A 26,547-nucleotide genomic window follows, 5' to 3' on the forward strand; every position below is an offset into this window, starting at 1 on the left:
ATTTCCGAAAGGTAACATAAGAACACAAACAATTTGAAATTATATTGGTTTTTTTTTTGTATTTTATATTTTGTGTTACACAATAAGGAATATTAAGTTGCAGTTCGTTTCCGAAACATACTTATGACAGTGGCTAGACCGATCCGATAAACATGCATATACATATATATATATATATATATATCTATGTACGTGTATATATAAATAGAAGAATATGTTCTCTAGTTCACTATATATATATCATATATCATGGATATCCATAAGGCGAGGCCTCCTAGCATTCAGTGTTAACCTAAAACAAGATATCTTCTTCAGCATTGGCATTTCCCATCGATTGCCGCCTCGGATCGCGTAGTGCCATATACACAGATGTTATTGGATTACATATAGTAGCCTAGGGTTTAACAAATTTTTACACAATTATCAGACACAGCTATACAGATATACAGATATAAATATAGAAAATATCGATTGGTAGTGGGATAGGTGTAATGCATAGAACAACAAAGCGCTAAAACAAATCTACAGATACAGCCACCTAAGCCCTCAACCAACAACGCTAGTCCAGATAGTCCATGGTCTTGATGAACTTCACCACGGACCCGAACAGCGTCCAATAGAACTCGTCCTCGCCCTCCAGCTTCTTGCCCAGAAAGCAGCTGATATACTCCACGGTGGACAGCAGGTAGGGGGGATTGGCCTGTGAAACATACGGTTAAGATATGGTTTATCATATGGTTAATTGGAATGATATTCAGGATTCGGACTCACCATTATCACTACGTATATGAGCACGGGCAGCAGATCATCCGCAGCGGGCACACGACCACTGGACATTCGCAGCAGGCTCATGATGCTCGAAATGCAGCTGTAATGGAAATGGTTAAATATATATTTATTTATTTATATAAAGCTTACTTATAGTTACAACTAAAACTAAACTAACTGGTGGCATTGTTTGATTAGAATAGTTTACATTTCATTAATGAGATTTGTTCTTGTTTTGAATAATTTAAATTTTATGTATTAGATTTGTTTTTGTAAGGAAAGTAATAATTTTATTTATGTTGTTGTTGAGTAACTAAACAACTCAACAACTGAGTAACTGAACTTGTTCACCAAAGTGAGCGAGTTTACCACTTACACTATTTAGTAGATCTATTTGCTTATATATATATATAGTTACACAAGTGGTGAAGACAACTACTCACTTGATGATGCACTGCAGCTTCTCGCGCGGCGTCTTGTAGGCGGCCATGTGGCACAACTGCTGCTGGGCAAACGTCCATGGAGCCTCGCCCAGATACTCCTGGGCAATGCAGAGGGCCGGATGGGCGGGATGGACGAACCGCTGCAGCTTGCCAATGTGGGCGGAGAGGACGGCGTCGCGCGAGACATCGGCATCCTCGTTGGGGAACATCACCTGCTCGTACATCTGCTCCAGCAGCATGCGTTCGATGGCCACGCGTGCCGCGTCCACCTGCCACTCGTCCTGCAGGTCGGCACTGGTGCGCAGCTCCTTCAGCAGCGACTCCACAAACTCCTCGGTCAGCTCGACGCGCTCATCGCTGGCCCGCAGCTGGCCGAACTCCGTCTGGAAGTGGTCCAGCTTCTCCTGCTGACGGGTCCAGGCCAGATACATGCGGACCAGAGCCTGCAGCAAGCAGCGCTGGCTGCTGCGCGACTCGCCACGCAATCGCGCCTCCAGTTGCTCCAGTTGCTCCGCACGGAGCAGCAGCTGTTGCCGGTGGCGCATCAGGTACTGCAGGTAGCTCTGCCGTCGCTCCAGGTCCCGCTGCAGTTCGGCCAGCAGCTGGCCGTGCTGCGGCCGCTCCAGTTGGGCCAGGCAGCGCAGCGCCTCGGCCACATGCGAGATCTGCGGCAGTCTCTGCAGGCTGATGCACTGCGCCAGCTGAATCTGCAGGTAGATCTGCAGCGGTGTGGCCATGGTGGTGCTCGTGGTCGACGTCTGCCGGAAGTCGCCGCTATGCAGATCCGTTCGCGACAGCACTGTGCGCAGTTTCTGCTTCACGCTGCCAAAGGCCACGCCTGGGATTTGCCTGGAAAGTGAAGAGGATGATGGTTGGTAAGACGTGGCATCGTGGCAGTGGTTTTGCATTGCATTGCATTGTTTTGCTCACCCTCCGTTCATGTGCTTGTGTAGATGGGCAGCTGGTCCAATGGTGTCAGTACCCTGCCCTCCTTCATCGCCTCCATCTCCACCTCCACCTCCACCATGACCATTGCCACCCGTGGAGTCGGAGTTGGTGGCCTCGCTGGAGGTGCTCAACTTGCGGCGGTACTTGGCCAGGATGTCCTCGCTGGAGTTGCTCACCTTGCGGCGGTACTTGGCCAGGATGTCCTCGCTGGTATCACAGTAGTGGGTGCCGAAATTGTCGCATCCGGCACTGGGATCGAAGCTAACGCTGCGCCCATCCGTTTGGCCGCCACTGGATGTGCTGGCCACCGGAGGATTGGTCGGGTTGCCTTGGCTGCTCTTGGCACTCGTGCCCCGGCGATTCTTGAAGATGCCCTGCTTCAGTTTGTTGAAAATGCCAGCACCGTGGTGATCCCGCTCCCGATCTCGATCTCGCTCCCTGTCCCGATCTCGATCTCGCTCCCTGTCACGCTCGCGATCTCTCTCCCGATCGCGTTCTCGCTCCCTGTCCCTGTCCCGTTCCCGATGATACGGCTGCTTCTCCTTGTCCGCACTGGCATCGAAACTAATGCTCTTTGGTATGGCCCCGGTGGCCTTGGTCGGTGGCTTCAGCCCTGATCCTCCAGATGCTGCTACAGCTGCTGTTGCTACTGCTGCTGCTGCTGCTGCTGTTTCGCCGGATGCGTCCGCTTCTGATCTGCGCTCATCGAGCTGCAATTGCTGGGTCTGCACACATAGCAGCATCTCGTGCTTGTCATCATCGGTTTTGGGCAACATGGAGTTCAGCATAATCTCGTGGTTCTCGTAGTTGAGGCTCTGGTGGCGCCGCATACTGCCCGCCAGGATGCCATTCCGTCGGCCATCTATGATGGCTGAGCGTTGCTCGATGGAGATGCGTCGATGTTCGACGTTGGATGAGGCACTGCCAGCTCCTGCGGCCTGTTCATCCTGGCTGAACATGTCCAGCAGTTGCTGCACCAAACCCGGTGGCTGTTCCGCCTCCCTATTCCTTGCCAGCTCCTCCTTGTCCTCGCTGCAGTCGCTGAAATCAATCAGATCCCGATGCTCCTTCTCCTTCTCCTGCTGCTGGTGTTTCTTCTTCTTGAGCGCAGACCTCTCCCGCTCTCGCTCCCTTTCGCGGTGATGATGATGATGGTCGCGATGATGGTGCTCCCGATGGTGATGATGGTGCTTGCCCATGGGCGGTGGCGGTGGTTCCTCCAGGTTGAGGCTTTGATTGCTTATGCTGCTCTCCGCCGACGTTTGACGACGCATGCAGGAGGTGCCCATCAGCGGAGTGGTCTTGCGGCCACTGGAGTCCGCCCCGCTGCACTTGTACTGCTGCTGGAAGCTACTCTCGCCGCCCAGCACATGGTAGCTGGTCCGCACCGAGCTTCGGGCCAGCGAAGAGGCTCCGTGATACAGATTGGCATCGTCATACGAGTTGACGGCATCGAAGAAGGCCGAGTCCTCCTGGCTGCGCTCGCTGCCATTGCCACGTTCCGGATCGGGTTCGCCATCGCCACTGCTGCCCGGCGTCTGCTCATCCTCATCCTCGTCGTCGTCGTCGTCCAGCACAGCAGCCGGCGGTGCCGCTGTATCCGATTTGGCTGTGATGGAAACATTATCGTCCGTATCAATCTCAGCCAACTTCTCCGAATCGCTGGCCAGCACATCGGTGCTCCAGTTGCTCTCCGATCGCTGGTCCGAAGCATCCAACTGGGGCCCATGGACGCCCGGTACTCGACCAGCACGGGCCAAGGCCTCGACCACAAAGTTATTGTCGCCCGGCAGGACGACGGCGGACGGTATTAGGGGAGTGGAGAAGTTTCTGTCCCTGTCGCCGCCACCGCCACCGCCGCGCTCGCTGACCGTGGCGTCCAGCGTGTTCTCCGAGTCCGAGGCCAGCACATCCGTGGACCAAGTGTCCGAAATGATGCTCACATTCTCGTCCCCCTCGAATTTTTTCAGCTCGAACTTGCAGAACTTATCCTCGATGTCGGATCTGGCCTTGGAGAGCAGCATCTTTTGCATTTGCGGATTGGCCGCCACCCGGGCATGAACGCCATGGTGGTGGGCCAAATCCCCGCCAGCGCCATCGCCATCGGTCACCTGCGACGATGGTGTGTCCCGGCCACTGATATTGGGCGTTCCCCGGCCCGAAACGTTCGCCGAAACCATGTCGGACAGGTTGTCCTCGTTCTCGTGGACATCTCGCTCTTGCTGCTCCTCCAGGTCCAGCGAACTGGCCACCGAATGCGCCGCCTCGCTGATGGCCTCCAGATTGTCCGAGTTCCCTATCGAGGCATCATCCTGTGGCCGCCGCATGGCCTCCAAACTGCTCACATCATCGTTGTTCGAGGAGGGCGCCAGGGGAGCGGTGGTGACCACCGCCGGCAGCAGACTGCTCGCATCCTGACCGATGCAGTTCATCTTCAAGACCTCCTCCTCCGTCAATGGCTTTAGTTTACTTTTGGCCGCCGCATTGTAAATACTAAATATCAGCACGGGATCGGAACAAGACAACATGTCCAATGGATCATTCGTTGTCGTTGTCGTCGTTGCAATGTTGGCACCGCAGGAACTCAAACTGGTGTTGCTGCCGCTGTGCGAGGAACACTGCTCGAGATCGGCGCCCAATCCTCCGCTGCCATTCGAAGTGTTGGCCTGGCCATTGGTAAGGGGCTCCACTGGAAGCGGGGCGTTGTGGTTGCTACTGCTGCCACTGCTAAAGCTCATGCCTTTGGCTAGCTTCTTTTTGGTGGCCTTGCCCAGGCTCATCAGACTCTTGTTGCTTTTCTTGCTCTTCTCGGGACTTTCGCGGGAATCGGCCACATCCTGGGGCACTTGCGACGTCTGCTGCGGCTGCTGGTGCTGCTGCTGTTTGGGTATCCTGCTGAGAATCCTCTGCAATCGTTGTCTCTCCTCGGCGGATATATCGTACTCCTCTCTGGCAGTTAGCAGACGAAAGAACTCCACGAGCTGCGCCAGTTCCCTTTGATTGATGGCCAATTGGGAGCGCTCAAAGTCACTTTGTTGCGGCAGTATGGCGACCACATCCTCGCCAGTCTGTCCCAGCATTAGCAGCTCCATCAGCTGCACCAGTTCGCTGTCCTCATCGTTCAGGGCCAGTCGCTGCAGCAATCTCACAATCTGATTGAGATTGTGTCGCATTCGATCGCTCACATTCACATCGATGATGCCCAGCAGATCGGCGCTGGCAATGGCTGGTGAAATGAAGTGTGTGAATACCAGATCGGTGAGCAAGTGCCGGATTTCCTGCTCCTCGTGGCGCAGCGTCTGACGGAGCTGCTGACTAAGCGTCTGGAGAAGCCATCGCAGAGAGCTGGGAAATAGTGCCCAACTCTGCTGGAGACTCCGCACAAAAACCTGGACATGTGAGTGCAGTTTTCCCAGCGTTTCCGCATGGAAACGGGCCACATTCCGCTGGTACTCCTCATCGCCTTCGCGACCAAAGCGCTTCTCCCGCTCCTTCGGCGTAAAGGTCTGCATAAGCTTGTGCGGATCCAGATCCAGCCAAATCTCGTGCTCACTTAGCACACCCATCAGCGGAGCGTGCAGGGCGGCGGTTAGGAAAATCCTCGCCGAGAACAGGCTCTCCACCAGTCGCTGATACAGGCGGGCAAAGGAGCTGCTATTGGTCCTCAGCAAACGCCTGGGCTGTTCGCTGGTCAGCAATTGGATCTCGATCAGTTCGCGCAACAGTTTGAGCAGCAATTCCACATCCTTGGTGTTGATGCCATTGCCATAGAGACCCGTGGCAATGGTATTGATAATCTGGCCAAGTTGACCAGCCGAAAGCAGGGATAATCGATCCGCAGTGGCCAGGGAAAGGGCCAGCAAATAGGGTGTATTATACAGGTAGTTGAACAGATCCTCGTAGGCCAGGGCGTGCTAAAAATGGGATTGTAATCGTATTAATTATTCCGTAGATCCCTGAATAGTTTTTCCCGATCCCCACCTCATAGGGCAGCAACTGCTTGGCGTCCATGAACTGGGCACTGTCGTAGGCACTTGCTCTGCGGCAGGAGAGCAGTGGGTCGTGATCCGTCCGCGCCAGGAGCAGCTCATTGAGGATCTGCCGCTGCTGGGCACACACAAAGGCCAGCTGAGAGAAGGTAAAAACACAAATATTGCTCAAATATTGCAATCAATTAAATTCTTTAAATATCAAAAGCCCACCTTGGTTATGGTCCCTGCATTTGTTTCCAAGGCCCCAGTGAGTTGGGCAAAGGCCAACTGTTCCTGTTGGATGAAGAGCTGTTCCTGGCGAAGGGTGCGGGCCAGGTCCATGATCTCCAGCAGATTACCAGCAGCGGGGGGCTCCATGGTGCAGCCGTTGCTGGCTGAAAAACAAAAGGATGCAAAGTATAATTTTTTAATTATATATATATTTTATAACCATTAATCTAGCTAGCTAATAAATTCTAAAAGAAAATTCGTTTCGACAAATTGCACCACACACAGAGAAGTACATATATTAAATAAATGCGTAGTATTTTCTATTTTTGCTTTTAACCTACATACATATTTTCATGGATTTATTTCCGCATGGAGGAATATTTCAATCTTTTATCAGTTTCCGTAATAGATGAATTTTTATAATTCCAGAAAATTCCAGAAATAAAACTGCCATTGATCTGCCCCACTTCACTCATTTATTTATAAGTTTTAATTGAATAAAATGTAAGTTTAGATATAAGGGTTATCGTTATCTGTATTAAGTCTTTATTGTATAAATCCGTCTCCCCTGTCATTTCAACTGCGAATTTAGCATCTTTTTTTATTCTCAATTGCAATCACTTTTCCATTTCCCACTGCCTTCTCCATACTGCCACAATGTCGCAATTTAAATTACTTTGTATTATTAATGGGACTGTGTGTGGCATTTGATATTAGTTTGTTACTGGTCTCTAATAGATCCCAAACTGTCAGCTAGTTAAATGACTGGGCGCCAGCTAATTGATGAATATAAATATTTAACACTTAATGGATGGCAACTGGGATTTAAAATCAAATCGATTTTAAAATAGACAGAAAGCTTTAAAGTTTCGTACAGAGATTGGACTCGGTTGAAGTCGGTATATTTTACATACTTATACTTTAATAGCTTTGAGTAAATGGGTGTACACCCAAAGATGTTCTTAAAAATAAAACAAAACCCATATAAACTCTTTGTGGAAAGCGATTTAAGTCATTGCTAAGTGGGTGAGATGAGATGGGTGTGCCAAAATCGTGATTAATTCATTTAGGTGTGGTGTACGATCTTCATTGTACTGAAAGTCCCTATAGCCTGACCTTATTTCCCATTGTTTGCACCTTTGACGTCTGAGATCGTAAGATAATCCGTAACACGCGCTCAGCTCAAATTGGTATCTCTTAAATACAGTAGATATTGGTTGGTGCGAACTATTTGTAATAACGCACCTCTATGTTTAACGTAAATATTAGCAAATATTAAATGTAAGTCCAAATAAACTGACAGGGACGTTAAAAATTTTAATTTTTCTGTAAAAAGCAATATACACATTTTGTTTTTAGATTTAACTTACTTTTAAACTAAAGGTTAATTTATTATTTTCAATATTTTGAATACACAGTGCTCTGTAAAAAGCGAGCCCTTGATTAAAACTTTATTAATAAAGTAAAAACTCATGGGTTTTAATAATTTTCATTTTGGAGTGAGCAATGGTAGTTATTTATATCCGATATACACTGTTTGTATGCGCGAAAGAGAGAGAGAGAGAGCATTTTAAAGACGTCCTACAAATTCGTAAGATGGTCGCTGTTGAAATGGTTTAAAAGTGGCACGAACAATGGTTTTGTTTGTAATCACGGTTTCGGTTTCAGTGTTGCGGCTTTTGTTTCTTTTTTTGTTTTTAGGCCTTGGTCAAGGGCAGACGTCAATTACGAAGCCAATGCCCTGTCACTCGATTCACTGTCCCACTCCCTCGCACATGCCACCCCCAATGAGAGGAGACAGCAACAAATATTTGCGCCTCAATTAACGGCTATTTGTTGTGCAGGAACAATGACGATCAAAATAATAGTTATTTTGCCAGAAACCAAACAACTGAGGGTAAAGCATTGCTAAGAACACAATCAAGAAGAATAACCAATGTAAATAAAACAATGACTAATAAATTATGAACTCTTTTTGGTTTTATAACTCGTTCCTATAATTTCCTTCATAAAAACTTAACAACACAAAGTTAAACAAATTTTCTGTGAAAAAAGCCACCTGAAATGTCCTTCAATCAATTATTTACGCCCAACAGGAATGTCAAATAAGTTCACCATTTAAAAAACTTAAAAAGTCACTGAGAAATAAGACAGCTGAAAACTTTTTAGCACTATCATTTTGACGTCAGCTGTTTTATTAAGTTAGTGAGAATGTCTATGAGCAATTGTACTTGCTTTCAAATTTATCTTATCGATAAGTGTGTGAAAGTCTTTGGGCTTACATATTTTAAGATAAACAATGGAGTGGGAATATTGTTTATTGGCGGTGACTGTTGTTAGATATGTAGTGAACAAAAAAACGGTGAGGAATGTGCAATACGAAAAAACAAAACAAAACTGATTTGTTGCGCTCATTACACTCACACAAACACAGTGGAAAATGGGGGGTGGATATGCGATTGCAGTTGTGTGGGTAATTTAATAGTTTAGTTTATTTCGTTATTTGTTGTGCCAAGCACTCGAAATAAAGGGAGAATTGCACAAAACACAATAAAAAGACAAGTAACAAAAAATGAAAAGTAAAACCAAAGCGTAGGTCCGTTATGTGGGCGCTGATTGCGCGAGTATGCGTGTACGAGCGAGATGGAGCTGCCAATTGGCGAAGGTTAAAATATGGTTGTTGTTGTTATTGCTGCTCCTTCTTCTCTCCTCTTCATCTTTCTCTTTGCCCCCATTTTCGTGCCACCCCACTTTTTGTTGTTGTATTTTTATGAATGAACGTCTTGGTTTTTAAACAATTTTTAAAGTGTTACACACTCACGCACACACACACGGTCACAGCACTTTTGCGCATTCACTTTTACTATTTAATTGTTTCTCCCTTGTTTCACAATATTTTACTTACTCCTGCGCCTGTGCTAAAAACTTAACTTAAATTATAGTGCATAAACAAACGGAACGGGAAAATAAATAAATTATCACACGGGCAAAACACACACACGCGTCTCCAAAAAGGAAAACAACAAAAACAATTAACTGCTATCGGTTTGGGCCAAGACTATCGATAATCGGCACTCGATATGAATGTGTAACATTAGCCAACACTTGCGGCAAGTGTCATCGCCAAGTCACAGCTGTTCAGGAATTAAGTTTTGAAACAATTTCTTCGTAATTTAGTCTTTAAAAGAGAAGTTTAAAAGTTTTAAAGTTATAAATAAGCATATTTAAGATGCCCAAGGTGCGCCGCAGTCGGAAACCTCCACCAGATGGCTGGGAACTGATCGAACCGACACTCGAGGAACTGGAGCAAAAAATGCGCGAGGGTAAAACAAGCGTGGCTTCTCTGGAAAAGTATGTTTAACTATAAAATGTATCTGTCCTCGAACAGCCGAAACGGAACCGCACGAGGGCAAACGTATTACGGAATCATTGTGGCCCATTTTCAAGATCCACCACCAGAAGACGCGATACATATACGATCTTTTCTATCGCCGGAAGGCCATTAGCCGGGAACTGTACGACTATTGTCTAAAGGAGAAGATCGCCGATGGCAATCTAATAGCCAAGTGGAAGAAATCAGGATACGAGAACCTCTGCTGCCTGCGCTGCATCCAAACAAGGGACACCAATTTCGGGACGAACTGCATCTGCCGCGTGCCCAAGTCCAAGCTGGAGGAGGGTCGCATCGTCGAGTGCGTCCACTGCGGATGTCGTGGCTGTTCCGGATAGATCCCACATAGATCCATTATATCTGATCTATTCAACCACACACAACGTAGCTTCGTAGGTACCATTTTAGATTCAGCGTGGTTTCTCCATAGTATGTAAATACCTTTTAATTCAAGCCAGAAATATATTTAAATGTAAGCTCAACTTTTGTAAAGCCGCTGTAATAAAATGACTTTTGTAAACGACAAGGCGCCAAAATTAAGTTCTGTCAAATATCTCTCACAAACTAGGGGCTTTAAAAGGTCGGTTATTAAATAATTAATCATTTTTGTATTACTATATATAGCCAAAAAACCTATTGTTCTCCTATTTGTTTGTGTATAAGCCTTTTTGATCAGGGATATTTACAAGATCCTTACTAACTAACTAACTAATTATTAATTAAGTAATATCAAATCAATTTTTTTATAAATGTTCTTATATAACATTCTTAATGTGAGTTTGCTTACAGAATTTTTTAGGTTCAGTAGATAAATATGAGGAAAACTAAATGTAAAATTTTTTTATTTAAATTAAGAGTTGCAATTAGATAAATATAAGTATAACTGCATGGAAAATATAAGTACATTTCGTATATACATATTAATAAAACAAAATCCCTGACAACAAACTAAATTTGATACTGGCGTATACATATAAATATTGGGCATTGTATTTGACATATCCACAGTTTTTTTATTTTTTAAACTTGTGTATAAAACTTAAAAAATGTCATTACTTTTTTGAGCTTTTTACCAAAATTTTCAAATTTTATTTGCGGTACTGTTTAATTTAAAGTAAACATGGTTAAATCGAATAATTCCAAATAATTCGATTTATTCTGACCAACAATAGTGAAATAAGCAATTGAAATTTATATATTCTTCTAATGCCTTTCCTGCAGTTTCCCCTTAACCGATATCTTCTGTACATATATTTTAATTTAATGCCTTGGACAATTTATTGCTGCGCTGACATAATTCAAACTCAATGTCGTTTGGGGATGTGGGATGCGGCGAAGTCTCCTTCATGTGCGTGTATTTATGGTCGCTGGCTCCTCGATTTATAGTGCTTTTACTGCGGGTAGTACGATTTCTATTGGGCATAGCCAGATATTAAGATATATTATCACCTATTCAATATTTTATATTATATTATTTTTATTAGTTTTAAGGCACAATTTTTGCTTAGATAAGAATCATGTCAAACTGCGAGGGTGTTCCGAAGTTCGGTATTCAAAAATAGACCCCAACTTCTTGTTCTATTTTATTTAACACTCCTCCAGCTGGAAAATTGTCAGGCTTCAAGTGCTCCTGCGGGGTTCTGGGGGAAATAGTGGGGGCCGGTCAACTGGGATTTGGTCGAAAATGATTATAAATGGTTTTTTAATTATACTTGTCTGTATATTTTCTCATTTGCCACCCAAACGCAGCGCCGTCGATTTTATTGTTCACATGGCAAATGTCTAATGGTGAATGGAAAATGTGGAAAAATTGAAAATTATTGGCCGTCTGGCGCTGACAGCTTGCCCCCATCTGGCTGAATGAGAAATTTCGAATTAAAACTGCTTTCGGCCACTAAAAATACTCGATTGTTTTGTCAATTACCCCGTGGAGTTATTTAAAAGATTTATGTTATGTAATTCGAGTTGGCATATGTGGTGGCAAATAAAGTATTGTGTGGCATGTGGCATTTTTGCCAGCGAAGTATCTATTAACAAGTTGGGTATTTAAAATGGATACAACTTTTTACTCTACAACTTTCGTAATATATTTAAAAAGTCATTATCTTAATAGATGGTACTTTGAAGTTTGTATAATACAAAGTTGCAATTACTATTTTAAGGTACAGCAAAGTTTTTGTTTATTATTTTATGTTATGTTATATTTAAAGATGGCCAAATAAATTTAATTACTATACAAAATATAACTTAAATCTGTAAATTCATTGAATTCCATTGTCAAAATTTATACAAATTTATATTTCATTTGTTCATCTAATAAACTGCTCTTTAAACTGCTTGTATACTTTTTCTCCGTTTTTCAAAGGAATTGTGGACATAATTTGACGTTAAGCCTTTAATGCCTTTTTAGCAGGTCGCTGAACCTTTTATAATTTCGAGGGGTGTTAAATTAATTATTACACTAGCTGCCGTCGGATTTATGGGTAAATCCCACCCCCCTCACTGCCTGCTACAAGCCGTAACTTGTTTGTGTCCCTACCGAAATTGACGCCAGTAAAAATGGCTACCTGGTAGGGAAAACCACGCACATGGATGGATTTTAACCGGAGCAGATAAATAACAAATATTGCAGGTAGAACGCCATTCGATTGGGCCTTATCTCATAAAGACGGCTGATCCCCCAGTTGGACGGATGTATATTTGCCAGAGCAGGTTGATTTTCCACAAATTCCCAACATTTGTTGACACTTCCAGGTCAGATAAGCCAAATCAGGGAATCGTTGGGCGATAAAAGACCAGCTGAACTTAACCTTGTGACTGTTATGGATTTCATAGACTGAATGGGCACAAATTAAGTGTATTTATATTTACATTTAAATTGCCTTTTTCTTTAACAAATATATATTTTTAAGCATTGTTGATACTATTGGTTCAATACACTTTCATTTACAGTTTATTATCTTGTAATTATTCAATCCTTTTTGTTTGTAAAGAAGAATGTGTTACATATTTATACAAATTTTAAACTTAAAATATACTTTAATTTCAAATAAAAAGTACAGTACTGTTATATTTTATAGTAAAAGGAATTTTATGTTTATATTTCCTTTCTTAAACAAATAGAATTTAAATGTGGTTGTAGAATTTAAAATTCTATTTTTGAAATTCTAATAAAATGGATTTTTTCAATTTTTTAATATTTTTTCAGCTTTTAATTTTTATTTAACAAGAAAATATATTAATTTTGTAAAATATAAGAACAAACCAAACACAGAGCCTAATAAAAAACCATTGTTTTCAAGTAAATATAATTCCCTCATATGCCAATTGTAGGTACTTTATAGAATTACCATTGAGCCAGGGAGTATCCCAATAATCAGGGTGAATCATTTTGGTCACACTTGATCTTCGTTTGGTCCCATCGTCAGGTAGATGTACCTATTTCCATATATATATATGTTCCCCCCCCACTAATCCCTTTGTTTACATGTCTGCGATTCGTCGGCCAATCCGAAAACAGGTAGGCGGTGCCCCGAAAATTCGGCACAAACAAGATCGTAAAACCCACTGACCATTCATAAAGGTAGCCACCCAATGGCTAAGCTACCTGCGGGATGGTATAAAATAGAGCTGTCCATAGGGCAATGGCAGCATTAGCATTTCAAAGTTCGACGAGAGCAGACGCACACTACATCAGTATCATCATCATATTGCCATGGAACGGAGTCATCTTTATTTGCCCACCCTGAGTTACGCGACCATGGGTCACGTATACGCCCCGTATAACGGGATCAGTTCACCCGCCACAACATCACCATTATCATCGTCATCGAAGCCGGAACACATCGAGGAGCTGGTGTCACAGCAGCTGCATCATCTGAAGATGCATTACGCCGACGAGGAGCAGCGCTACGTGGACCAGATGCTCCTCGAGAATCCCATTGTGGTCGAACGCCGAGCACCGCCGCCCCTCAAATCGGAGATAGTCGTGGACCAAGGATCCAATTCGGGTTCCGGCTCAGATCGATCGGATGTCAAGGAGGCCAAGGACGCACAGCGTCAGCGGGCAGAGTCGTGCCGCAAGTCGCGCTACAACAACAAGATCAAGAAGGCCAAGCTGCGCTTCCGGCACAAGTTCGTCAGCGGGCAGCTGAAGAAGAGCGCCGTGATGTTGAACACGATGCGGGATGTGATCGCGCAGGCGGAGCGGCAGCTGCTCGACCGGGGCTTCCCCGCCTCGGCCCTCGAGCGGATGCGCACCACCTTCGGCCTGGAGATGGAGCACTGACTAACCACAAAACACACACCCTGATAGGAACGGATCCCTGACTAGTCCAGCATTAGCCACACCACTTTTTTTTTTTTTCTTGTTGACTATATTTAGTGTTACCCTAAGCATATTATTAAATTTTTAAATAAAAATTATGAAAAATTAAGATCAATATGTGTGTTCTCATTTACTTAAAAAATTTCAGCATAATATTTAAGAACTCAAAAACTTAAATGATTCAGCAAATCCAGCAATGTCCCTAAACATATGACAACATTTTCCGGAGTACTCGTTTACTTAAAAATTTAATTATTCATGAGACAAGAGCTCACAAAACTTAAAAAATATATATTCAAAAATTTGAAACATGCTCAAAACTATACGGACATTGTAAACATAAAATTCTTTTGTTAATTATTTTAAATAGTTAACAACGCGTTTTCTTTTTGACTACTACTCTATTTTGCTTGAGTAAACTAAAAACCACTTAAAAATAAATATCTATTCAACATTGTAAAAATATTTTAAAATAATTAAAGGTATTTGAACGTATATCTCAATATTCCTTTAAAAAATTTAACTCGGAACTTATTAAAGAAACCTTGAGAGTACATTTGAAGGCCATTTTGGCAATATTTATCCTGCATTTAACGCTTGGGCAGTCTCGAGGATTTCTTTGCCCAGTTGGAGGTAATCCCATCGGAATTGGGCCAATGCACTGCACCCATTTCGACTTGGTTAAGTTCAGTTCATTTGATCCAACATGATTGCACTTTGCTTGCCCCGTTTTACGTTATTTTCCTTTCTTCCTCGCCTGCGAACAATTTGCGTTGCCAAAAGCAGCAAATGCAATGGAAGTAATGGCCCTAAAAGGGGTGTGGCAAGAGATTGTGGCTAAATTTAGTGGGGCTACCAAAACGGGATACTTCTGGCTGGATATTAACTTTAAGAGCCACGAAATACGCAGCTATTTGAAAATACTATTTTTTAACGACGCAAGTGAAGGAAAGATAACTTTATTTGCTCAAAGTAATTAAAAATAATTGATGGTTAAAACATAAAACAGATGAGACTTAAAAATGCAATTAGCCTCATAACCATAAGTACATTTTTTTTTATCCTTTTAAAGGTATCTTACAAGTCGCTGGATATTTGTGGATAAACGAATTTTTTAAATAGTAGAACATCAAGGAAAATTGCAGGAAGCAAATAAAATGAATGTTAAAACGAAGGTATACAACGCATTTCGCCACAATGGCCAATCGAATTTCAAGCTGATGTTCGCTCAAAAATTTCATTTTCACGTGCCAGGTTACAAATGATTTCATCGCTGCAGTTTTCCTTGGATTTTCCCCGCATTTTCCAACTTTCCACTGCCCCTTGCCTACGCACGTCTCACTCTTATTCGCTCTCTCACTCACTCTCACTCAAGTGCACACAATGGCCGCAACGTCATCAGTGTGGCGAAAGGTACTTTTTTTTTGCGACCACAGGGAAGGTACACTATTTTTGTCAATATTTACAAAAATATACAATTAAACTTTAAGTGCAAACAAAATTTGGAAATATTATAATATCGCTGCTCTTTCTTAAGTACTTATATAAACAGCTACTCAAAGCAAAATATTCAATTTACATAGAAAACGTAATTATAATTTATGTGTCTCATAAGCAAGTAAACTCTTTGGTTTTAAATTTTTTAAGTTATATTTCGTAATATTTTGGCACAATTACCTAGGTACTTCCCAACGCTGCGAGTGAAACGTTGCACCCACTTTCCTTTTCCCTTTCACTCCTTTGTAAGTGTCGGAAAAGAACTTCAATTTGATTTTATCGCGTGGCCATTAAAGCTCAGCTCGTTTGTGCAGTACGCGGTCCTGGAATTTCAGAAATGAGAAGGAAAACGCAGGGGAGATGATGGAGAAATATGGAAACTGCAGCCGGCAATAATACGAATCGTAATTGTTGGTCAAAAATAGATCCTAAATTTTGCATTTTTGATTACTCTTTTAATTATATATAGGAAAAATATTTCTAAGCTTTCCATTAGTGTAAAACTAATATCTTAACAGGGGTACTACAGAAATCACTTGGCTTAAGTCCCTACTAAAGGTGTCCAAAAGTATGCAATGTTTACTGTACAATATTTTTGTACACCCAAACTTCAATAGATTTATTGCAAAAGTCGACTTTTCCAATTTTCATTGCATACTTTTAGACACCTTTAAAATGTACTTAAAATCCGTTGTACTTTCTGTGGCATCTATAGAAATAGATTTCTGAATTGCTGTTTATCCTCATTCCTAACATTATTTGGTCAGAAACGAGGACGAAACCGAAAAGTTTCCCTTTCGCGACCCTGGTGAATTGCCACATTTGACGGGAAATTAGCAGTGTCGGCAACACTGGACATAAGTAAAAGTCCTGAAACGGCGGAACGTGAGATGGAGTCCTGGACAAGGACTCGCTTCGTACCGTCTCGCCTCCATTGTGTCCATTGTCTAGTCGACGCACCTGGCACAAAGACGATAAAAACTCGCATTGTCAATTGGGTCTTCGTCGGCGGTGGAGGGCGGGTATCAAAACATCCGCCCCGGGACGGGACATGCCTCCTCTCCGTCCTCCACGGCATTCAGTGCACGTTCCTAATGCGATGAATTGCTTTTTCAATTTTCCAATTTATTTTTCATTTTCAAAACTACACAGGGCGAAGTTTATTGATGGTTTTTGTTGCTGCACTCGCCACTCGGCGTTTATCGGACAGCGGGCACTCGTCTATAGTCCATATACATGGTCTGAATACCTATGGCTATGGCTATGAAAGGAGACCTGAATTCGAAAAAGGAAACGGTGAACTGAACCCGAAACTTTTTTAGGAGCACAGTGGTGAAAGGTGAAAATATGTGTTTTCATCATTGAGATATTTAAAGCAACATTAACTTAACATTCAGTTAAAAAGTTAGAATCAATAATAATTTTAATCTTTTAATATAAGATATAAATCCTTTTAAAATATAGTAAGCCGTGTAGGATTGTAAAATATATTTAAGTTCTTGAAATAGTCATAATTACATTTTGATATACATATTTTCAGTAGAACAATATTATTCCGCTTCTTTTTGTTTTAGAAACCAGCAATTAAATTTCAAAATATAAACTGATAATTGTGATAAACCTATGAAATATCACCACTGCGTTTTTTATCGCACCGCTTAACTTGACCAGCGGAAAATCTCGCTGGGAAAAAAATCGCCATCGAGTTTCCCTTGGCTTTTCCTTTAGGCCAGTCGACTTGGTTTGGCATTGAATGAAAAATCACAACAATAGGAATGGAAGTAACAACGGATTTCCAATACAAAATGAAAAAATAAAAACTGGTAATAGATACGAAAGGCATAATAATGAAATGATATCCTTTATTAAGGCACGTTAACAAAAAAATTAAAAACATCCTTAATTTTTGTTATAAATGTATTATTATTAATTTAATTTAACTTAAAGTATGGTATAAAATTCGATGTAACACATATAAAACATACACAAATATTTTATATTTGCTTAAAACTACATGATTACATTTTGATGACACTTTTATTTTAATATTAAAATTATTAAAATTTTTGGCATTACATATCATGGTTAATTTATTATATTCTATTCTATTTTTAGTTTACAACTTATTGTAAATAATTGCTAAGATAAATTAAAATGTGACATATTTCGAATGTACTTTTTTTTAAATATTATTCTATTGCAATAAATCTATTAACAAAGTTACGAGTTCCTAAGTGATTTCTTTGGGAATGAGGCCCCAAATTACAGGGTATAATAATGATGTTTGCTTAGGAGCTGTTGGACTCAAGAAATACAGACATAACGATTCTCTAATTGCGCGCAAGCAAACAAACAAAATTGCAGGTGTCAAAACAGAAATTGGCTGGCGAAGTTATGGATATAGGTTAGGAAAGGATAAATTAGGACTGCTTGGGATACTGGCCAACTTCTCGAGTCATTTGTGCCGGGAAAACCCGATAGAATGGCGGTGCTTGAAGCGCTTTTCCTGCTGCTTGTGCTGGACAAATCCGCAAATTGGATTCAACTGGATGGACTTCTGGCGGAACCCATCAGGGATTTGCCTCAGCTGAATCTTTGGCTGCGGATGGGTAAACAAAACCAGGATGAGGCAAATCCCTATGTCCAGTGGTTCCTGCATCAATCGCAGAAGCCCTTGAGCATCCACACGTACGAGGAAAATCAGGATTGGAGGTACGATCCCTTTGGGCGGGATAATCTGGTATTGGTGATGAGTTTGGGCCAACTTATATCGAATCGTGGAGCAGCTGCACCCAACCAGAAGGCTGGTGTTTTCTTCTATATCCTGGCAGATCAAGTCGAGGACTTATCCAGCGAGGAACAACTTGATTTGGAGGCCAGCTGCCGCCAGTTGTGGATGCTGCACAAAATCTACAAACGCTTCTTTCTCACCAGCAAGGGTATTTGGATCTATGATCCATTCAAGCGTCGCGATTCCGCCTTCGGTCGTTTGGTGCGATATCTTGGCTCCGAGTCCCTGGACAAACTACTCTTCCACGACATGGATGGCTATCCCTTGCGGATTCAGATGTTCAAGTCCGTGTACACTCGGCCGGAAATCGATAAGAGTACGGGCCTGCTGACAAGTGTCACTGGCGTGGACTTTCTGGTGGCCAAAATGCTCAGGGACCGACTCAATTTCACCATGCTGCTACAGCAGCCAGATAAAAATTATTTCGGGTAAGTTTCGTGTAATATTTTTGAGGAATTTTGATATTTCTTTAATCATTTTGCTTTTAAATTTAAGTTTTAGTTGAATGTGAATTAACAAATGTTATTTTCTATAAATGTATGCATTTAATAATTATTTTTAAATTCTACAGAAAAAACTATTGTAAAAAACATTTGTAAAGTTGTCTAAAAGTCTGCAGTGAAAAAAGTATGTAGTATATCGTAATGAACATTACAAATTTTCTGGACTTAAGTATATTATTGCATACTAATAAACTAATTGGGACAATATATGTATATTCAGAGGTGCCATAAAAATCTCTGGGATTTCGAAATCACTTATAAAGGGGTCCAAAAGTATGCACTAACAAAAATACAAAAACATAAAACAACTTAAGATATTAAATACATTTGTTGCATACTTTGATACACCTTTTTTAGAGGTTTCAAACACCTTGTGATTTCTGTAGCTCCCCCAGATGTTGGGCATTGAAATCAATTATCAAAATATCTATAAGTATGCAGTGAAAAACAGAATGTCATTACGATATTCATTTATTAACTTTTTCGGATTTAAAATATATTGTTGCATACTCTTGGGCACTTCTTAAAAAAAGTAATTTTGAAACTCTAATAGTTTTTATAACTCTTACTGGAGTTTACAATTTTAGAAATTAGTTAGTTAATTAATTTAATTTAATTTTACAACCTTTTCACAACTTTTTCTTGACAGAGAACGCAATACAAATGGCAGCTATAATGGCGCCATAGGATCGATCATCAACGATGGCCTGGACATTTGTCTGACGGGATTCTTTGTGAAGGACTATCTGGTGCAGCAGTACATGGACTTCACAGTTGCCGTCTACGACGATGAGCTGTGCATCTATGTGCCGAAGGCTAGGCGTATACCCCAATCGATATTACCCATTTTCGCCGTTGGCTACGACATTTGGTTGGGTTTCATTCTGACCGCCTTTGCCTGTGCTCTGATTTGGCTAACATTTCGGGTGATCAACCTGAAACTGAGGATAGTCAGGGTGGGCAATCAGCATCTTTGGGGCCAGGCATTGGGCATAGTGGTGGACACTTGGGTGGTTTGGGTTCGGGTCAACTTGAGCCACCTGCCAGCGAGCTATGCGGAGCGGATGTTCATCGGGTCGCTCTGCTTGGTGAGTGTGATATTTGGCGCCATTTTCGAGTCCAGTTTGGCCACCGTTTACATACATCCGCTGTACTACAAGGACATCAATACCATGCAGGAGCTGGATGACAGTGGCCTGAAGGTGGTCTACAAATACTCCTCGATGGCGGATGACCTGTTCTTTAGCGAAACATCGCCATTATTCGCGAGTCTCAATAATAAACTCACCTGGAACCGAGATCTTCGGGCGGATGTCATCGATGAGGTGGCCAAGTACAGGAGCAAGGCTGGCGTCTCCAGATATACCTCCTTGGTCCTCGAATCCTCGCGATTCACATTGCTTCGCCAGATTTGGGTTGTGCCGGAGTGTCCCAAGTATTATACCATCTCTTATGTAATGCCGCGCGATTCACCCTGGGAAGATGCCGTGAATGCTCTTCTGTTAAGGGCGCTCAGCGTGGGATTCATTGTTAAATGGATCAAGGACGAGCAATCCAAGGTGGACATTAAGATGCGACTGAGCATCCTTGAGGCCAATGCCGAGTCTGATCTGGTCAGAGTCCTCACTATTGAAGATCTTCAGTTGGCCTTTTATGTGGTCATTGGGGGAAATTTGTTGGCCTTTCTGGGTTTTTTTTTGGAGCACTTTTGGCGAAAGTTACCAAAATCAAGAAAATAACAACAGCACTGATAAATAAAAAAGAAATAGAAAACGTAAATATCTGACTATTGAAATAAAATTAAACAAAATTAAATTAAAATGTTGAATACAATGCATATTAAATAGCATGCATTTTTTTAAGTAATGTAGAAAATATTACTTTAATAATACTTAAGTTAAATATGGTTTGAATTTAAACTACATTTTCAAAATTTTTTTTTTTTAATTTCGAAAAATTTTAGTATTTTTATGTATTTAAATAACTAAAAAAAACTCAAAGCAAATAATATTTTAATTCCAATAACAAAAATGCATTTGAATATTTATTACATTGTTTAGTAAATAGATTTTGCTTAAAATATATTACACTCGCCATAAATTCTCAGCCTATTTCCAAAAATATACCTCCAAAAAGACAAGCCAAATCAAACAATAATAAACCCATATATAGGTGGACAATTTCACACATTTTTCGCCATTTACTTTACCCATTTTGAAGCGCGAACATTCATTTTCGCGTGTTTCGTTTGCAAAATTCATTTTCGAGCAGCACACACACACACACCAAAAACGGTCGAAACTGCCGAAACCGCCAACACATCGGGCTGATATAATTTGGCCAAGTTAACAATGATATGCTCCAGCGGCGATTGCAATTCTGGCCGACAACAGTCACGGGTCAAATCGAATTGGCAGCATGCAAAATACAATTGGCGGTTCAAGGTTGCCATTACAAATGCAGATCGACTGGCACAATTGGCCTAATAAAGTATATTTATTTAACAATATTTTTTATATAAATAGATTAAGATTAAGCTGGTCCAATACATTCGGAATTAAAGCTAAATACTAAGTTAAATTGTACTTTTTATGTTAAATATGCTAATTGTTTAAAAGTACAAGATAAAAGATTAAACATATTTATATAAATTATTGAAATTTAACGTGAAAGTCATTTAAGAAGGTATATAATATAAAAATATATATATTTTTTAAAAAGCTCGTAAAATTCAGTTAAAAATAAGCTTAGAGGCTAAGTTTTATGTTAAACATACAAGTTGTTCAAACATACATTTTGGAACTCATGATTGATATTTAAATTTATAATTTTCGAACTTTAAGTGTAAATGTAAAAAAGTTGTTGTCATACAAATTCAATTTGGGCTTTACAATTAATTACTTGTTATTAAATCAATAATCAGTATGAAATATAATAGGAGTTACAAGTTATATAACATTTTTTAATGATGATTCGATAACCTTTTCCCCATCACCACTGTGCTCATCTCACTCACAAACACTTATGCACGTCAATCGGTCGCTTGTGTAAATTTGTGTTTATTTGGCATTTCGGTTTCTGCACACGAAATGACAATTAAACAGCCGCAATGCGAGTGACAACAACAATTACAGCAACGGCACGTCAGTGAGCAGTTTATTTAAATATTCAAATCCGCATGGAGAATTTGGGTCGGAATTTCGGCGGTAGCGAAACGGACACATGAAATATGCCCGAGCTCAAGTCATCTTATTGTGACAGAAACAGCAGCATTTAACAACAATCCTGGCCAAAAAGGCAGCAAGGACACAAGAGCAAATGCGCCATTGATAAAATGGCAATTTAACCCCATAAAACAATGGTTGGGAGATATGTGTACATATACTCACGAATATAAAAGAATTTATAATTAAGAAAATAAATAAAATATAGTTACATTTTCCGAATATATTAAACAATGTAGAAAATTGCTTTTAATCTGTTATTCTCATTACTTAGTATTATTAATGGCAACTTTAAGGCCATAATTGAAAATGTATTCAAAAATATGATACGGAAATAAAAAAAAAATGTATTTGCATAAAATAATTAATAACTTAAGAATATTAATAAAAAAAGCTAGATATTTCCGAAAGTGTAATTGAATTTGTAGGAATTAAGTTTATCTTATCTCTCTTTAATCTGTTTTAATCATAGTTTACTATTATTTTTAACGTAGATTGTGTTTTATAATAATTTTATTGTTATGGTTCGTAAAACATGACATTTTTTGTACTAAAGGGTTAGCCAACACCATGTAATCGTTTTCATGGGCAAATAAGTCGAGTGTGCTAAATTTGTCTCCTTTCATTTTCTTATGATTTTACTTACTGTGGAAATGATTTTCCTTGCTGTGGAAATGCAAGCGAAAGAGTGAGAGGGAGCAGTGATGTAAAAGGGAGGCAAGACAGTTTGACACATTCCTCCAAAATATTGCGAACGCAATTTTGAGTGTCATATGCACCCCCTCTTCCTCTTTCTCTCCCGCTTTCATTGATCTAATGATGCTCAGATGTCCAGCAATTTCCCTCCATTTTCCTTTTCTCCTTTCCGTTCTCTCACCTTCTGTCACTTTCTTCCTATGGGCCACACATTGCCAGTTGACAGCCCATCGTCGGTTCGTTCACTTTCTCCCCCAATTTCTTTTCCATTTTATGCACTTTCGGGAACAGTGCTGACGGGAAAAACGTTCAAAAAATGCAACTCAATTGACATAACTTAAGGTTTTAAAAAAAAAACTTTTCGAAATGTATTACAAATTTGTGAAGGAATAAAAAATTTAAAAACTAAAATTATTATGCTAATAGATTGTAAATAAAGCTAAAAACGTATAAAACCTATCATAGTAAGCATAAAAAAATCCACGATTAAATAAATTTTTTTTTAATATAGTTTTCTTTGGCGCACGTGACGTATGATTAATATATGGACAATTGCAAAACCCTTAAAATAAAAACAAAACCAAAAATCAAAAGCTGCTTTCTCAGCACTTTTGGAAAGTGAATAATTTGATGGGTCCCAATGCAGCAGAAGGAGACGGGAAGAGCGGACAAGAAAGAGTGGCAAGGACTAAGCAGGACATTGACAGAGACACGTGACGAGCATGCTAATGAAGCACCAGATACCAGTTCCTGATTTAAATATCAGCAGAGAGAGTGCCCACTCTCTTTTTTTTTTTGTCCCGAAGGAGAAAACTCGATTTTGATGATCCCGTTAATGGGAAATTGAAAAGCACGTAGCTTTTCCCGCTCGGTAGTTTCGCTTAGTGGTCATTTATGGTTAATTAATGGCTTTGATTGGCTCTTGGCTTTGTGTCCAGATGTTTTATACATTTCCATAAATGTTTTTCAACAGAAAGGAACAATATTTACGACCAGAAGCGAAAAACCAGACCATCAATTTTTATTACCCAAAAAAAAAAAAAGTAAAAATAAAAAAAAATTCAGGAAATTTTCTTTGCACTTGCGAGCCACTTTTTGCGAACAATCTTTAGTCCGTATGTTGAACTTTTGGCTTTAAAAATTACAAAATTTTATTCACTGTGAATACATTTTTTAAAATCAAAATTTTAAGACTACTTAAATGTTTTCCTTTTTAAATTAGCAGATTAAAATTAATTAAATAAATAATAAATACAAAAATTGCTTATAAAATAATAATTACATTATTTAAAGTTATACCTTAACCTTAATTCACATCAATAATTTTTTGTAGATTGTTCAAACTAGGGATATTTGACTGTATAACTTTCTTCGTTTTTGTTAGCTTTCTCTTTACGAGAAAATGCAGCTTGGAGAAATTGAGTAAAATAAAAATTCTTAAGAGCGGCCACCCAAGAAAATTGGAGTAGTTGCTGTGCTTCTTCTTTCATTGAAAAATTCCAGCTAAAAATAAACCAACAGATTTGGAAAAAAATGTGCACCATAAGGAAACGTAATGAAAACTATGTAAAAATAAAAAAAAATAAAAACAAGGCACGCGTGCTCATTGAGAAACATCAAAATTTTTGGTTTATTTCCAACTCATAACTTTTGTTTATCTTTGCCTGCTTTTTGGATCGGCTGCCGCTTCTTCTTAATATGTTTCTTGATTTTCTCTCTCGTTGCCCTGCATTTTGTTTTTGTCCGCTGCCGCGTTCGGTTCCAAAAAAAAAAAAATCAGAAAAAATCTCAATAAATCTCAATAAATCTGATATATCCGCCATATAAATTTTGAATCACCGACTAAGTGTTTAAAACTATTTCCCCTAATTCGCATTCCAGTAAACTGATTACAATTTATTTAACTGGAAAAAACCGCATCAAAACACAAAACAAAAAGACGAATGTTCGGATACAAACAAATACTGCATTGCCCAGATCAAAGTGTTTTATGTTCTATAGTTTTTCCTTTGTGTTTTCGTGTAAAATTTATAATACATAAATATTGTAAACTTTAAAAGAGCCATAAATTCCAAAGAACATAATCATATTTTTGCTTTCGTTTTTTTTTTGTTGATTTGCGGTGAGTAGCTTTTCTTTCTTTGGCTTGTTGTCTATTGTTCGGTTTGGGCTTTCGTATTTTATTTGTTTTTGTGTTTTTATACATACAAAACGAACAATTTTATTGCGCCTGATAGTGAAAAATTATGGTAATTTATTTCTCATGCATTTGAAAGGCTTAGGCTTAAGCTAGCGACTATTAAATACCTAAAACTAATCTTAAAACTTTAGATAGGTATCCAAAATTTGCGTTTGACTCAAATACAAACAAATGTATATAATACAAATATTTTTTATTCAATTTTTTCATAAAATAAAAATTAATACTTTCGTAAAGATTTTGTTGCTTTTTAAGGTTTTTGTGCTTGCGTAGTGAACAAAATCCTCCTTATTCCCTTAAAATCATTTAATAGTTTTTAAAGATGTCTTTTAAAACCGAGATACCCTAGAATTCTAGGGTATCTCAGTAACAGTGACGCCGCTAGGAGAGCACAGTTTTTTTTCAATTAGTTTATATTGCGTCGATCATGTTTTGTGTTATTGCCTTAACTTGTTTCTGTGGCGTCAGAGATTTGCGATTCGAAAATTTTTGTCTGCCCTTGTTTATTTGATTTGTTTTCTACATTTATTTTTTTTGGCCTCGCGTTGCCATTGTTAAATATCAACAGCCACTAATGTATTTAAGGAAATTATTGAATCTGACCTGCTGGCCCCATTTTGACACCTCGTGTGAGTGGGGGCGGGGTTACGCCCACCGACGTTAAACTTAATTGCCAATCATAATAATTAATGCGGCAATTATCTGCCGCGAAATGGGATTGGCAAATGTGATTTCGAATGGGAGTGGGCAACGTGGATCTGACAAAGCTATTTACTAGAGATCCTATAAATATTTCAAACACCATAAGCTATATGGAATACGATTTATCATATCATCTGGTATTTATTGAGAAAGTCGAAAATGCAAAAAAAAAAGAATTTAAGGAATTTTTTTAAGCACAAGAACTCACAGGTTCAATGTTAACCCTTATCAATGTGAAATTAAAAACAAAGTTGTCAGACAAATATCTTTTATCTTGACTATCTGAATTAAATACTGAAAGTTCAATGTCGAGCGCACCATTACCTCCACACTCAAAACCTAACTTAAGTCCTTTTGGGTTAAAATGTTTTAACAATTGATTTTGGGTTTGCAATCGTTAAAAACATTTATCTTTTAACAAAGTTTTAGACCTTAACAAAATAACATGATACATTTCAAAGACTTGAAAGTTTTGGATGAAAAAGGTAATTTTTTGAGTGTACCTGACATTCATAGCTGCGCATAAATGTCATAGAAGGCAATTTTCTGCTTGACAAATTCCAGTGCCAACTTCTGCCTAACTTTTCACCATTTTAAATGGGAACAAATGAAATGACAGGCCAACGGCCGACAAGTTGCAAACATTTTACTCGTAATTGAAATTCCGTAATGAAAACCGCAGACAACAACACAAACCGCTGGCGATCAACTGATGCACCTGCAAATGGAAATCGATGAAAAAGCTCGGAAAACTCACGGTGCTTCCTCTCTGAGGAAATTCGGTGCACCTCGCTCTGTCTCTGAATATTTGTCTTTCCTATCCGGCAATTTCATAGTTTTCATTTTGCAATTTAA

General features: G+C 40.0%; 4 protein-coding genes across 4 annotated transcripts; 3 read left to right on the forward strand and 1 right to left on the reverse strand.

Annotated features, from left to right (window-relative positions):
- Nucleotides 1-32: 32 nt before the first annotated feature.
- Nucleotides 33-9,390, reverse strand: LOC108142429 (receptor-mediated endocytosis protein 6 homolog). Its single transcript, XM_017266289.2, has 7 exons — nucleotides 9,267-9,390; nucleotides 6,362-6,525; nucleotides 6,141-6,287; nucleotides 2,142-6,073; nucleotides 1,212-2,060; nucleotides 772-868; nucleotides 33-700 (listed from the first exon to the last, which is right to left on the reverse strand). The coding sequence occupies exons 2-7, from the start codon at nucleotides 6,506-6,508 to the stop codon at nucleotides 560-562; spliced, it is 5,313 nt and encodes a 1,770-aa protein (XP_017121778.1). The 5' UTR covers nucleotides 6,509-6,525; nucleotides 9,267-9,390; the 3' UTR covers nucleotides 33-559.
- Nucleotides 9,391-9,465: 75 nt separating this feature from the next.
- On the forward strand, nucleotides 9,466-10,275 carry LOC108142432 (protein BUD31 homolog). The gene is made up of 2 exons (XM_017266292.2): nucleotides 9,466-9,684; nucleotides 9,750-10,275. Exons 1-2 carry the CDS (start codon nucleotides 9,591-9,593, stop codon nucleotides 10,088-10,090), a joined length of 435 nt encoding a protein of 144 aa, XP_017121781.1. The 5' UTR covers nucleotides 9,466-9,590; the 3' UTR covers nucleotides 10,091-10,275.
- A 3,107-nt stretch (nucleotides 10,276-13,382) lies between these two features.
- Nucleotides 13,383-14,135, forward strand: LOC108142317 (protein sisterless A). Its single transcript, XM_017266069.1, has one exon. It carries the CDS (start codon nucleotides 13,468-13,470, stop codon nucleotides 14,038-14,040), a length of 573 nt encoding a protein of 190 aa, XP_017121558.1. The 5' UTR covers nucleotides 13,383-13,467; the 3' UTR covers nucleotides 14,041-14,135.
- Nucleotides 14,136-18,058: 3,923 nt separating this feature from the next.
- On the forward strand, nucleotides 18,059-20,609 carry LOC108142169. Its single transcript, XM_017265854.1, has 2 exons — nucleotides 18,059-18,795; nucleotides 19,520-20,609. The coding sequence occupies exons 1-2, from the start codon at nucleotides 18,059-18,061 to the stop codon at nucleotides 20,607-20,609; spliced, it is 1,827 nt and encodes a 608-aa protein (XP_017121343.1).
- The last annotated feature ends 5,938 nt before the right edge of the window (nucleotides 20,610-26,547 follow it).

Source organism: Drosophila elegans, unplaced genomic scaffold, assembly GCF_018152505.1.
Source record: "Drosophila elegans isolate 14027-0461.03 unplaced genomic scaffold, ASM1815250v1 contig_149, whole genome shotgun sequence".
Classification (NCBI taxonomy): domain Eukaryota; kingdom Metazoa; phylum Arthropoda; class Insecta; order Diptera; family Drosophilidae; genus Drosophila; species Drosophila elegans.

What these genes read in the sequence shown, in the direction of transcription:
- LOC108142432 (XM_017266292.2), top strand. Translation starts at nt 9,591, where the DNA reads ATGCCCAAGGTGCGCCGCAGTCGGAAACCTCCACCAGATGGCTGGGAA. An exon ending in GGAGCAAAAAATGCGCGAGG is followed by an intron (nt 9,685 to 9,749) that starts GTAAAACAAGCG and finishes GTCCTCGAACAG; the next exon opens with CCGAAACGGAACCGCACGAG.
- LOC108142429 (XM_017266289.2), bottom strand. Translation starts at nt 6,508, where the DNA reads ATGGAGCCCCCCGCTGCTGGTAATCTGCTGGAGATCATGGACCTGGCC. An exon ending in CACAAGCACATGAACGGAGG is followed by an intron (nt 2,061 to 2,141) that starts GTGAGCAAAACA and finishes TTCACTTTCCAG; the next exon opens with GCAAATCCCAGGCGTGGCCT. An exon ending in AAGCTGCAGTGCATCATCAA is followed by an intron (nt 869 to 1,211) that starts GTGAGTAGTTGT and finishes TTTCCATTACAG; the next exon opens with CTGCATTTCGAGCATCATGA.
- LOC108142169 (XM_017265854.1), top strand. Translation starts at nt 18,059, where the DNA reads ATGGCGGTGCTTGAAGCGCTTTTCCTGCTGCTTGTGCTGGACAAATCC. An exon ending in CCAGATAAAAATTATTTCGG is followed by an intron (nt 18,796 to 19,519) that starts GTAAGTTTCGTG and finishes TTTTCTTGACAG; the next exon opens with AGAACGCAATACAAATGGCA.
- LOC108142317 (XM_017266069.1), top strand. Translation starts at nt 13,468, where the DNA reads ATGGAACGGAGTCATCTTTATTTGCCCACCCTGAGTTACGCGACCATG.